Genomic DNA, 13,718 nt, shown 5'->3' with positions numbered 1-13,718 from the left:
TTACAAATTAAAACCATATAGTTTAGCAAGATAATATCTCCCCATTTTACAGGCTTTTTATGTGAAATGCAATACACTTAAAAGACATCTCGGTAAACGCTGTCTGAGGACTCCATTGTTAAATTGCTGACTTGTCTTTGTCCTGTGACAAAAACATCAGAGGGGGGGAAAAAAAAAAAAGGAGCAAGTTCCCAATCAGCACTTGCCCTCGTTGCCAGCGTCGTCGGCGATCTTGATGACACTGCAGCGCGGCCGTCTTTTTTACCCTCGCTCCTTTTTCTCGCTTCCTTTCGGCCTGGCTGCGAAGCGCTGGTCCGCTTCCGCTTTGACGGACATTGAGGGACTCTCTCGCTGCACCGCACGGGAAGTGTCAGCAAAAAGTCAGACCGTCTGCTCGTCGAGGGCACACGTTCCCAATCACGCAAGCAGCCAATAGGAAAAAAGGCAGCAAAAGTGGGTCGTGCTCGCAAATCAGCACTTCGTGTTCACTTTTGTGACTTATTTAATGATGATTGGACTTCGTAATGAAGACATTGGTTGTTGTTTTTTTAAAATAATTTTTGAATTATTTCCAGAACTTATTCAGAGGCAAAAATTCTGAATGGTACAATTAAATTTTTGGTGAGGGGATTTTTTTCCCCCCAATAAAATTCTAATTATTCAAGTTTTTTGTTTTTTGTTTGTTTTTTATAAATGTTCGTATTTTCTTGACTCAAAGATTCTGCCTTTTTTTTCCCCCTCAAAAGAAATCGGACATACAAGTGTGTTTTCACCGATAGATACCAATTGATCCTCCCCCTTCCAATAGTAAATGGTACTGCCCGTCGGTTCATTGTCCTCGTTGACCCGGGTCGTAGTTTGCCAATGATCACATTTAGCTTTTTTGTTTGTTTGTTTAACCGGCGAGTTGGGCCTTGGCGGATGTCTCGTCTTCTACTGTACAATCTGTGTGACGTGCATTTTTTTGGCGTCTTGTGACTACACCTTTTAATTGTCTTGTCACTTTTCATCTTTTTTGGGTTCACGTCAGCAGTTTATTAGCTGATGGAGCCGTTTGCGAGGTTAAGACCCTCGCTCGGGTCCCCCTTCCTCTCACACCAAGTGTTTTCATAACTTTTTCATGGCCCGCGCGCACGCGCGCGCGTGCTGTTGCACAACAGGGCCCGCGATAGCCTTATCGAGGCGTCCGTTGTGTCGTGTGCGTGTGGTTTGGTTTCTCGAGGCAAAACGTCCGAGCCGAGATACGGCGAGATACGCCGATGAACTTTATCAGGCCGCGGTAGCGACGCCGAGTCAGATAAATTAGAACGACACGCTTATTAGCAAGGTCGGCCTGCAATCAAAGCCTCCAATCTGTCCGCAGTCTGTCTTGTCATCTTAACTTTCAACCCACAAGGCAGCAGGCAGCTTTTAGGCTCGCGTTACAAACAAATATCGGCGTGTCCTCGCATTTGTCTCCCTTAATCTGCTGCATTTGACCCTCACACGTTCTTACAAGACGAAAATTGGAGCTCCGGCGGTCTTTACTGTCCTTGCTGCCTTGCTCGAAGGCACCTTGCAGACTTTTTGTGGGTTTGAAGCAGATATCCAACTTAAAGGGTGGAACCGGGAAATATAAGAAGCAGTTGTGAATGCCACAGAAATAAGTTGAACCACTTTTTACGAATCGAATTTTCATATGTTTCCTAATTATTTAATGTAGGATTTACCATTTTAGCTTTGTTTTTATTTCCTGGGATCATCTTTAGACAAATTTGCACAAGAGATTTTGTCATGAGGGAACGTGAGTGGATGAGGGTTCCGAATGCACGGAAACGGGAATCAAGTGCAATGCCTGGTACTTTTATTAACCACAGTCAGAAAGGTGAACAGACAATCATGGCTGGACGGGGCGTGAGTGGACTGGTCGCCATGGCTGGACGGGGCGTGAGTGGACTGGTCGCCATGGCTGGACGGGGGCGTGAGTGGACTGGTCGCCATGGCTGGACGGGGTGTGAGTGGACTGGTCGCCCTGGCTGGACGGGGCGTGAGTGGACTGGTCGCCATGACTGGCCGGGGCGTGAGTGGACTGGTCGCCATGACTGGCCGGGGCGTGAGTGGACTGGTCGCCATGGCTGGCCGGGCCGTGAGTGGACTGGTCGCCATGGCTGGACGGGGGCGTGAGTGGACTGGTCGCCCTGGCTGGACGGGGGCGTGAGTGGACTGGTCGCCCTGGCTGGACGGGGCGTGAGTGGACTGGTCGCCATGACTGGCCGGGAACGAGCGAGACGTGACGGGACCTGATTTGCCTCGACTTGGCTTGGCTGGGACGAGGACCACGTGGTCGTCGGTGATGCAATGCACCCAAAGCGACCGGACAAACGCAACAGACTGAATACAGCAACGCCAGTGAGACACACCTGGGGAAGGGAAGACACACCAGGAACACAAGACAAAAAACACCAACCACAGACAAAAACAACAAGAACACCCATAACAAACAAAATCCCACAGAACCGAAACATGACAGATTTTGTCCGATTGCTACCAAATTTTAACCATATACACAAACTAGTCAGATGGATGACACTAAATTAGGCGGGATTGGCATTTTTGTAATTGTGGGCGGAGCCAATATTAATAAAACTGAAAACAAAAACAAAGAAAAAAATCAAATCCAAAAGTGATGATTTGGCTGCGCTTGCGTCCCAGTAGGTGGGAAAACTATTTAAATGGTCAGCATTGGAGCGTACGTGCACTTCCTGCTATTGTTCCCGGCAGCGTGAACTTTGACCTCTTGTCCGCTCGTTCCCGACGTCGGCGTTAAAGCCAGGAAAGAAAGTGCTTTTGCGTTCCTTTCTTTCTTGTTGCGCAGCCGCGGTGTCAGCTGGTACGAGGAAATCCGTCCCAATTGCGGCGGCCCGCGGGGACCGCTGCCAGGGAAGGGAAATCCGCCCTAAACTTCCTGTCAGGAAAGAAGGATTTCTCACAATCTGGCTGCCGTCTACAAAATGGAGGCCTGCCACCGTCTGTGCTCACAAGGCTTCACAAAGTAGCTGAAAACGATCCAATATGTTACAACAAAAATTCCTTACAAAATAAAAAAGACGATGCAGAAGTTTAGACAGGTTGTTGTTGTTAGCAGAATTAATTCAAAGGACAATTTTATTTCATTTAAAACAAAAAAATTCTTAATAGACAGTTGTAGAAGGAAAAAGTATTTATAGTGACTCACAATCACTTTTAATTTTATTTGCATTGTACAATAACAATATTTAAAAAAACATTTGATTAATCATAAATTATTTTATGTATTTTTTTTCATCAAGTAATTACATTTTTGTAAATTTTGAATTAATGTACTTCATTTGACCAATTTCATATATTAAATGTACAAAAGTTGTTTTACTATTTTTCTTATATTTACATGCAATTATAGTAAATATATTTTCAACACATTTGAACACTTTTTCTTGAAATTAATCATTTTAATTAAATTTGACCAATAATGTAATAAAATTTAATGCACACATGCAAAAGTATTTTTGGTAATACAATATAATAAAACTATTAAAACAGTATTTTATGATATAAATGAATAATTCTTTGTTTACCATTATATAGTTCGTCCATTTCAAAAATTGTAATTAGCATCTTCGGGAAGCTTGTTGCAAATCATGAAATTACATTTGGGAACAGTAAATAATACAATAGGGTATTAAAAGTGTGAAAAAAATATCACTTGAGAACTACTTTCTTTTTCTTTCCAATGCCAAGACCAGCCAATCAAGTCAGTCATCAGTAATTGGTTTTGAAAAATGTCTTTGACGTTCTTGATGAAATCATAATTATGAAAAAAATGATCGGTAAACAGCGTGCAGTAGTTTTCAACATGGCAGGACGAAACGTGTGGCTCGCTCGTGTTGTGCTTTTGTGCTTTTGTACTTTTTTGCTCCCTCCCGCCTCTTCCTTGATTAGAAAACAGAGGGCGGGGCCACGCGGTGCACAAGACGCGACGGCCGCAGCTTCACTCTCGTCTCTCTTGCTCACTTTGTCACTTTTATCCCAATACCTCGACAGATACCACCTCTCCCTTTTTTTTTTTTGTACTTGTGCCTCATTGTAGTGTAGGATTTTGTGTTTTTTTTTTGTGGTAAGTTTCTTCCCCTGCCTTTGGACGGGGCCGTTGTTTTTTTTATTTGGGACACTCAATCATGTTGCTGCTGCTGCTACTACAACTTCTACCACTACAAACTTCACTGCAACAGCAGGTAACACACACGCGCACGCGCACGCTTTGAAAGAAAATGACTTGCAATTTGAACATGTTTAAAGTTGTATTTGTTTTGAAGATAAAGAGTCTTGATCACAAGTTTAATGTCATAGTCAGGAATTGTACAAAAAACAGAATACCATTTTATTTGAGATGAAATATGAACAAATAGAAATTTCTGGTCCAAAAAATAAATATTACAAAAATAAAATACTGTTATGAGTTTTAAAAAAAATTGTCTTCTATATTGATAAGTCTTTTTTCTTGGAATTGTTTTAAATTTTATTTCAGTATCTTTATTTTAATATAGAGGAAAAAAATAAAATATTAGGATGTACTGCAATGATTTTTTTCTATAAATAGAAAAACCTCTTAATGCAAGGCCATACTGAATAAAGTTATTTTTTATTCTATGAAAATGTTTTTCAAGAGCTGACAGAAATACATTATTTTGATGGGGAAAAAATCAAAATATGAACATAGAATTTTTATTTTTTGAAAAAAGAAAACTGAGCTCATTGTTTTTATATTGGTTCATCCTTTTTTTTCCACAAGAAAATCGTTCCGAATGTTGTTTTTTTACATTTACAAGAATTTACAAGATTGGAGATGTATTTTTCTAGATACAAAGTCATTACAATATGAGTTGTAACAAAAAAGACTGGGTTGTTTTAATAAAAACAATTGTAGTGTTAAGTCATGTTGATTTATTAAAGTTGCACTTTTTTATGTAGAAGTAATTTTAAAAAATGTGAGCAAAAAAAAAAAAATATATATATATATATATATATATATATATGAGATTTAAAACCTTTTTTTTTGGAGTTGAAAAATGCTTTCTCTAATCCTGTTCCTTGTGCTTTTCATTATCCTGTTGCTGCTTTCTCAGACTAAACCTGTCACAGCTCCTTCCACTGACCCTGTTCCTGCTACATACTGGTCTTGCTGCCGCTTCTCAACCGGCTCCTGTTCTTTTTACTGATTCTGTTCCTGCTTCACATGGGTATAGCTGCACTCTTGTAGTCCTGTTCTGCTTTCTCCTACTAAGCCTGTTACTGCTGCTTCTCCTGCCTGTCAAATGCTTCTACTGATCCTATTCCTGCTTGGATGTTTTCATCTTGTGACCCTGTTAAGCTCCACTTTTCTCATCCTGTGACTGTTTCCTTTGACTTAACCTGTTGATGTTGCTCCTGCTTTGGCCTGTTGCTGCTACTAATCCTATTTGGGTATTACAGCCTCCTTAGGTCCTGCTCCTGTTTCTTAAGGGTCTTGCGACCTCTTCTGAACCATTGATGATGCTTCTATGGCTCGTTACTGCTACGGCAGCGGTTACTGTCGCATCTACTGCGCTTGTTCTTGCGTCCTGTGGCTATTACTGTTCCTGCTCCCTAAGGATATTATTACCTGTTCGCAGCCGCCGCTGTTGGCGTTAACTACCTGTTACTACTTTCCGGAAAGTACCGCTCCCCTTGTTGCCTGATCCAGCTCCCGTTGCACTGTCTCTAATTTCTTGTGCTAATTCTGTGACTGCTCTTGTTGATATTGACCCTTGACCCTCTTCCTGCGCCAGACGCCGCCGCCCGGTCGCTGCGACATCAAGCAGAGGCTGGACGTGTACACGGCGTGCACGTCCTGCGCGGCGGTGACCAGCAGCCTGTGCCCGCGCGGCTTCACCAACGGCGGCGTCAGCAACTGCAGCTACGTGGTGCAGATCGGCGCCAACAAAGTCCCGCTGGACGGATGTCGCCGGCTTTGCGTCAAGAACTTCATGCAACCCATGTGCTGTCCGCAGCACTGGGGGCCGCTTTGTCTCCGTGAGTCGTTGGAAAAACTTGACAAATGGTCCCTGCAATACTCTTTAATGTATTTTATTATTTTTTTACAAAATAAATGGAAGATTTCGGCAAGCAATTAAAAATAAAACCTCGAAGCATACGAAATGTCTGTCCGAAGTGCAAAATGCGTGAACGTGAGCCCGATGTGTCCCGTGTGGCCCACAGCCTGTCCCAGCTGGTCGGGGAAAACGTGCAACTTCCACGGAACCTGCATGGACGGGGACCTTGGCAACGGGACCTGCGTCTGTGACGTTAGTGACATTCCGTCGCGACGGCTTCTCGTGTCTCTTCCTGATGGTTGTCATTCCTGTTCCTGCAGCCTCTGCCTGTTACCGCTAAGTTGTATTCCTGTTCCTGCGGCTTCTCATGTCTGTTCCTGCTACTTCTTCTGCCCTTTCTGCCTGCTTCCAGTTTCTGTCCCTGCTGCATCTTATTCCTGTTCTTGCTGCTTTTATTCCCGTTCCTGCTGCTTTGCATGCCTGTTTTTGCTGCTTCTCAAGCCTGTTCCAGTCGCTTCTTATTCCTGTTCCAGCAGCTTCCAAAGCCTGTTCCAGCAGCTTCTTATTCCCGTTCTTGCGTCTGATGCCTAATATCATTACTTTTCATGCCTGCTCCTGCCTCAATGCCTGTTCCTGTTGCTTCGACTCTGTATTTGCTGCTCTCGCTGACCCTGTTGGTTTTTTTTTCACTTTCCCAACATCAGCATGTTTCTGCTGTCTGTCTTGCCTGTGGCCGTGTTTGCCACGACCAGTTCCCGCTGCCTTGCGTACCTGCTCCTGCCGTTTCTCATGCCTGTTCCTGATGTTGTGTAACACCTGCTCCCGCTGCCTCGTGTCGCCAGGAAGGCTTCGGCGGGTTCGCGTGCCAGACCTGCAGCAAGGAGAACACTTTTGGGAGCAACTGTGACAAAGGTCAGAGGTCACATTGGGCTCCATTTGAAATGACAGGAGATGACGTCGTGCGATTCTTCCGTGTATATGCGACAAACACGTTGTGTTGCGTGTTTTTTGTGCTAGCGTGCGACTGCGAGCACGGCGTGTGCGAGCACGGCCCCGAGGGCGGCGGCCAGTGCTTCTGTCAGCCGCCGTACACGGGAAAGCGATGTGACCAAGGTGACACGCCGCGCTGGCTCTTTCTGTTCTCTTATAACATAAACGTCTCATTCATATTGTAGCATGCATTGCAAGATCTTTATTTGTACGACCTCATTCGAAATCAAGGTCATCTAAAAAGAGGATGATTGCAAGTGAAGCGTCCAACATGGCAAGCGACTGCGGCCATTTTTGTAGTTTTTAGCATGAGCACATGACCACGTCCTCCTCAATGAGTCTCCAAACATCTCATTCTTGTGTGTGTGTGTGTGTGTGTGTGTGTTTTTGCGTGTGTTCAGTGAACAACCGCTGCAGCGGGTGCGGCGCGTACTCGTACTGCTCAGGGGAAGGAGACGCCGCCACGTGTCAGTGTTTGCCAGGATACAGAATGTCGCCGACGAAGAAATGCGCAAGTAATCATGATGTTCTTTCGTTACGTTACATTTCTGCCCCCTTGTCCAAAAAATGGATAAATAATCAAACGTTCAAGTGGTGAGTCCAAGTTTTGTTTTCTTGGGTTTCAATTGGTACAGTTTGATGTCAAGCATATTACTGATACATTTCAAATTTCAATTTGAAATGACAACATCAACAAAAATCGTTCACATTTGCATCAAGACTGCTAAAATAATTGTTTTAAAAAGGAAATAAGGTGGACTTAAATGACCAGCATTGATTTGTATTCAGAAAATGGATGGTTATTTGATATTTTAAGTTTTGTCCCGAACCCAAAGCAAAACGTCTTGTATATCAGAAGACTTCATCATGGGTTTTAATTTAATATATTTTTTTCTTTTATTGGATTTATTTAACCTTTATTAATCCAGGCAAGGCAATTCTAATTTGCAAAACCGATCTAGCAACAAACGGCAAAGTAAATCAAATCAAATCAACGATCATTTAATGTGTACATTTATTCAGTTTTAAATGCAATTTGACATTTTTCAAATAAAGAAAAATATTTCAATTTTATTCAACTGCAGTTTGTTTATGGTGTAAATCCACTGCCAGTCACTAGATGGCAGCGCACTATTGTTTTACACTAAATTTGAACAAAAAAAAAGAAAACGGGAAGTATTTCAAGTTAAGGCCAGTTTTTGTTGAAGATGAATTCAATGGCAAATCCTGTTCAGTCCTGCTTTTTAAGCCTACAGAGAGTGACAGTTGTCAATTCTTTAAATGTACATCTGTGGACATGATTACTGGTTACGCTGTTTAAAAAAAAATGCAAATGGGTGAATTTGTGAACGATAACTCAACGAAAAGGTGGAAGTGCGCTCTATTTTCAATTGTGTTTCACTTTGTATTTGAAAAGTGATGTGATGCGGCGTCAGTGATTTATTTTTTATTTTTATATATATATATATATAGGCGTGTGCGTGTCAAGCAGCTGCGGCATCAACGCTCAGTGCTCCACGCAGGGGTCAAAGGTCAACTGCGCCTGCAAGGCCGACTTCGAGGGCGACGGCCACGTCTGCGTACCCAAAAACCCCTGCGCCGTCTACAACGCCGGCTGTCCCCTCAACTCCACCGTCTGCGTCTTCAAGGGGCCCAACAAGGTGCAGTCAGCCAGCGGCGTTCCAACTCGTGACAGGAAGTTGATGACAAGCGTCTGATTTCTGTCTCGCAGGCGGCCTGCGAGTGCATGTCCGGCATGACTCCGGTGGGGAACGGCCCCGAGTCGGGCTGCCGGCTGCTTCCGGCCTGCTCGGCCAACTCCTGCCACTCGTCGGCCGTCTGTCAAACTGGACTGGATGGAAAAACCCGGTTGGACACATTTTTGTCCAAAAGTCATTCACATTGATGCGAATGACTATGGAGGACCAAAACTGCCCGAAAAATAAATAAATGATTAAATAAATAAATGAATAAAAGTGAAAATAAAAACGGATGTAAAAAAATATAATTCAAAAATTAAATACAAAAAATTAATATGGAAATAACAAAGCAAAAAAAAAAAAATCCTTAAATAAACAAATAAAAGTAAAAATAAATACAAAAAAACGAGATTTAAAACACTGCTCTCACATTTATTTATTTCATGCTGCAGACGCTCTGTCAGGACGAAATGTTAATCAAATGAGGGGGCGGTCCTAAGCCTGTCTTGGGGGCTGGGCTCTGCCTCCTGCTTAGGACCGCCCCTCATTTGAATAACATTTCGACCTGACAGAGCGTCTGCAGCATGAAATAAATAAATGTGAGGGCAGAGCGTTTTTATTGATTGATTGATATTAAATTTATTTTTGTATTTATTTCCACATAATTTTTTCATATTACATTTTTGAATTATATCTTCTATATCCGTTTTTATTTTCACTTTTATTCATTTATTTATTTTTAATTTTGGCAGTTTTGGTCCTCCATAAATGACAAGAATTGAACTTGATTTAACACGACATGCAGTAAACGGGGGGGGGGGGGATGAATTAAAATCCAACAAGGGTGAAATGATTGTGTTCTTTTCCCCCTTCTCCCTTCTGGTCAGGTGCATGTGCATGCCGAGCGAGATCGGTGATGGTCGGCGTTGCTATGGTAACGTGATTGAGCGTCTGCAAGACCTGAACCGCAACGGAGCCCAAAGAGAAAAACTCATGGGGGCAATCGACCTGCTCGGTACACGACACACACCAGTTTTACGCTAAGACATTTTGCGGATCAGTTCAAATCGATAAACATCGCCGCTGTTAATGTTTGGGAACATTCAAATTTTTTCAAGCGCATCCACGCCGTTTGCGCGTGGCTTCGACTTTGCTGTGCACCTCAACCTAACCTGCCGCGGCCGTGGGAGCCATTTTGTGTGTGTTTTGCGCACCAAGTTTGACCGTCACCATCACATCAAGTAGACAGAAGGAGCGTGAACGTTTTTCGTTGGCCACTTTGTTTATTGTTTTGAAAGGCTTGAGTATTTTTGTTACTCTTTGAAAATCACTCATGTTTGTAAATTAAATATCGCAAGGACGAAGGGCTAATTTCAAGTGCGTCAAAACATTCTAGCTGTCTTTTTTTAAAAAAAATTTATGTCTTTTTTTATTTTTTTTATGTTTTTAATACTTTGTCCTTCACTCCCAAAAACATTATATACTTTTTTATTTTTATGCTAGAGCATACAGAAGGCTTTGATGCAGCTTCTGACCTGAAGAGGTCGCTTAAAGCAATTGCAGTGGTTACAAAAAACGGCCAGCAGGTGGCAACGGAGTATAAGAGATCAACCAGGGCCATGTTGCAAAAAGCTCTCCTCCCTACTGTTTTCAACAGATTTGTGAATAATGATAAAACTTAACTATATTCTAATGCTAATTGCTGCAAAACGGAAACAGATACAAATATACTTTTTTTTTCTGATGAAAGTCGAGACTCTAATCTTTCTTTTGTTCGGTTCCATGTTTATGCAGCAATAGAACACAACATTGTGTAGGCCTTGCAAAATCAGTCCAAAACCAATCAAACCGCTGGGAGCGAAGGGGGTTGCTTCCGTGAAAATGGCTGCCAGTCAATGAGTTAATATGTAACAACATGGAAAAGCCCAAACGATTCAAGTTGATTCAATCGGCTCGTGGCTGCCGATGCTTTTGTATTTTTCAAATCGTATTTCTGTTTTTGTGTTTCAGTCAAAGGTTGTTTATCGCTGCTGACTCACAACGGACCCTTCACGGTTTTCGTCCCCGTGCTCCCAACCTCTCTGACCGTAAGGCGATCCGGCTTTTCTTGCCACCTCACCCCCAATAAATACGTTGACGTTTCATTATATAAATATATAATATATAGATAATAAAAATATAAAGACCAATATTCACGTTTGCACTCGCAGTCTGTGAACGAGGAGAAGGTGTGTCGCAACCACCTGATCCTGGGTCAGCACCTCCTGCGGGACATGACGGACGGCCGAGAGTTCAACATGTACGGAGGCGCCAAAATGAAGAGCAAAGACAACAAGGTACCAGCGGGACTTTTACAACGCCGAACGTCGCATAACTTGTCCAATTTGAAAAAACGGCGTGTTGCTTCTTCCTAACATCTTTTGAGGGTGTATTTGGAAAATCGTTTTTTGGGGAATTGGGTGATCCTCAGTGAGATGTTGTGGTCATTTATTTGGCTTTTGGCAAAACGCAAGGAAAGCTGATTCTCTTGTTTTCCGCATGAAATGTTTTTAAAGTAAAAATAGATCATATCCACATTTTTAGTTGCATGAAATTACAAACCAAAATGCAACATTTTGTTTGGTTTTATACAAAAATGACATCTTTTTGACTAACGTGTCTACATTTGAGATTTTTTGTTTTCAACCTGAAAAAAAAAAAACAATTATATTGTAAATTATTCCAATAACTGTCATTTTAAGACAACATTTTTAACTCCAAATGTTCAAATTGGTGTTATTTTTCAATATTAAAAAAAAGTCTTCTCAAATTTGTTTACAATTAAAAACACAGTAAAGAAAAAAGTACAATATCTCCAGATTCCGTGACGTTAAGGAAAAAAACACACAACTTTGAAAATATGGAATTATATTTAAAATCCTTTAATAGGTCTCAAATTTTTTTAAGCCAAAAAAGACCAAAATATTGACTTGTTTTTCATATATAACATTTCTAAAGTAAAATCAAAAGTAAAAAAAAAAAAGTCCAAATAGATTTTTCTTTAAATTACTAATAAAAAATTATAGAAATATAACCTTGAAACAAAACAAGATGTAGTTCTTCAACTGATAACAATTTATGTATTTTAATTTTTTATTTTTTTGAATCCCCTCAAATTACTTGCAAGATTGAATGTGATTGTTTGAATGTGTTTTGCATTTGTGCGTCGCGGCCGGCCAGCGCTTCATCATGCGGCACGATCCCACGCGGACGTACGCCGTCGTCCAGGCCGACCTGCCGGCGGCCAACGGCGTCATCCACATCATCGACCGGCCAATCACGGGCTCCCCTGACGACACGCCTCCTTCTCGTCCTCTTCTCGTCAGTACTTCACATAGACGTGCATCAATAACATTTTGTGATCTTTAGAAAAACAAACAATCATTTTTAAGGTAACGGGTCAGTTTCAAACACTGAACGTCGGTGAGCTTGTGAGACGAGAGCCCGCCTTCAACCGCTTCCTGTCGCTTGTCGATGTGAGTCAAATTAATTTTAGTCAGTGTTTACTGCGAAAGCTGATATTTTTGTTCCATTTTTTTTTTAAAAACTAGTTTTATCCTGGAAGATTTGGAAGCCATCGAAGAGCTTTTTTGAGATTGTGTGTGCGTGCGTGTGCAGAATTGCGGCGCGGCGCTGCCCCTGAACGGCCCGGGTCCTCTGACCGTGTTCATCCCCAGCAACCAGGCGGTGGACGACGCCCGAGACGGGAGCATCCTCTACATGCTCAATCACGTACGCCAACGCCAACAACATCAATAACGACGACGACTTTCACTTTTTCGCTTTTTCAACATTCAACGAACTCCGAACCGGTTTTCATTTTGTCCTCAGGCCAAAGCCAAACTTCAAGAACTACTCCGGAACCACATTTACTCCAAAGGCAGCGTAAGAACGCGCACACACAGACACACAAAGTGTAACATTTTTAAACTGAAACACAGGAAAAAAAATATGACATTGCATTAAGAATATTATGCACATTTTATCCCAATAACCTAAAATTGTAAGCATTTTTTTAATTTTCCTTTAAAAAACAAATGTCTTTATCTATATTCTATATCTATATAAGTTAGATTGCCCCTCCCACCACCCCCATCTAAAATAAAATAAAAACTTAAAATACAATACATTCATATTGTTGTGTTCTTTAGTTTTTGAGATGTTTTTAAATCCTAGCAGACATTTTTTGTTTTTTAACAGACGAAATGTGATTTATGCATTTTTTTTAAATATATAATTTTCTTTTAGTAGGAGAACCTTTTTTCAAATCTGAGATACAAAATGTTTTACTTAAATTTAAAATAAGTGTAAACATTTTTTTTTTTTTGCATTTTAGTTATTTAATAATATTTTTTCGGAATGTATTCAACTAGAAAAGCCAAAATTTTCCCCCCAAAAAAATTTAGGTATAATTTGACCAATTTCTTAAGTTATTATTTGAAATTAAAACTTCTAAAATCTCTATTGATCCAAAAACTCTTGTTTTAGTTTTTAAATAACACAAATTTATTGTAGTTGTTTACCGGAAAAATATATATATTTTTTTCTTTGTTGACAATGTTTTTAATAAAATTAAAATAGTCCAAATCTACCTCCAGTTCTAATGTATTATCCAATAAAACGTACATTTGAGGGTTTTTGTTATATTTAAAAAAACGTCTTTTTAATTGTTCTATTTTTCAAAATACCATTGATGAGGTTTTCAAGTCCAACTAAATCATGTTGCGATTCGATGAATTTTGCGTCCACAGCTGACGTCGGACGACCTGACGTCTCTTCCGCACATCGAGACGACGGCCAATCAGCTGCTGAGCATCTCCACGTCCGCCGAGGTGAGCCCCGCTCTCTCCGATTGGCCGCCTTGCGCGGGCGAGCCCGCGCGCTAACGTGAACGCGGTCGCAC

General features: G+C 41.4%; 1 protein-coding gene across 1 annotated transcript in view; it reads left to right on the top strand.

The window, feature by feature from the left end:
• The first annotated feature begins 3,984 nt into the window (after positions 1-3,984).
• stab1 (stabilin 1) overlaps positions 3,985-13,718 on the top strand; it is a 38,222-nt gene continuing 28,488 nt past the window's right edge. The window contains exons 1-16 of the mRNA XM_086086947.1: positions 3,985-4,250; positions 5,823-6,066; positions 6,253-6,338; positions 6,929-6,998; positions 7,104-7,199; positions 7,478-7,591; positions 8,550-8,737; positions 8,809-8,945; positions 9,664-9,791; positions 10,787-10,863; positions 10,987-11,112; positions 11,996-12,136; positions 12,208-12,291; positions 12,434-12,547; positions 12,647-12,700; positions 13,567-13,647. Coding sequence (XP_085943073.1) covers positions 4,194-4,250; positions 5,823-6,066; positions 6,253-6,338; positions 6,929-6,998; positions 7,104-7,199; positions 7,478-7,591; positions 8,550-8,737; positions 8,809-8,945; positions 9,664-9,791; positions 10,787-10,863; positions 10,987-11,112; positions 11,996-12,136; positions 12,208-12,291; positions 12,434-12,547; positions 12,647-12,700; positions 13,567-13,647 — 1,797 coding nt within the window. The 5' untranslated portion in view covers positions 3,985-4,193. The remainder of the gene's footprint in view (positions 4,251-5,822; positions 6,067-6,252; positions 6,339-6,928; positions 6,999-7,103; positions 7,200-7,477; positions 7,592-8,549; positions 8,738-8,808; positions 8,946-9,663; positions 9,792-10,786; positions 10,864-10,986; positions 11,113-11,995; positions 12,137-12,207; positions 12,292-12,433; positions 12,548-12,646; positions 12,701-13,566; positions 13,648-13,718) is intronic.

This window comes from Leptonotus elevatus, chromosome 10 (genome assembly GCF_054856555.1).
Source record: "Leptonotus elevatus isolate MCC_2025b chromosome 10, RoL_Lele_1.0, whole genome shotgun sequence".
In the NCBI taxonomy this organism is placed as follows: domain Eukaryota; kingdom Metazoa; phylum Chordata; class Actinopteri; order Syngnathiformes; family Syngnathidae; genus Leptonotus; species Leptonotus elevatus.
This window is presented reverse-complemented; position numbering and strand designations above follow the sequence as displayed.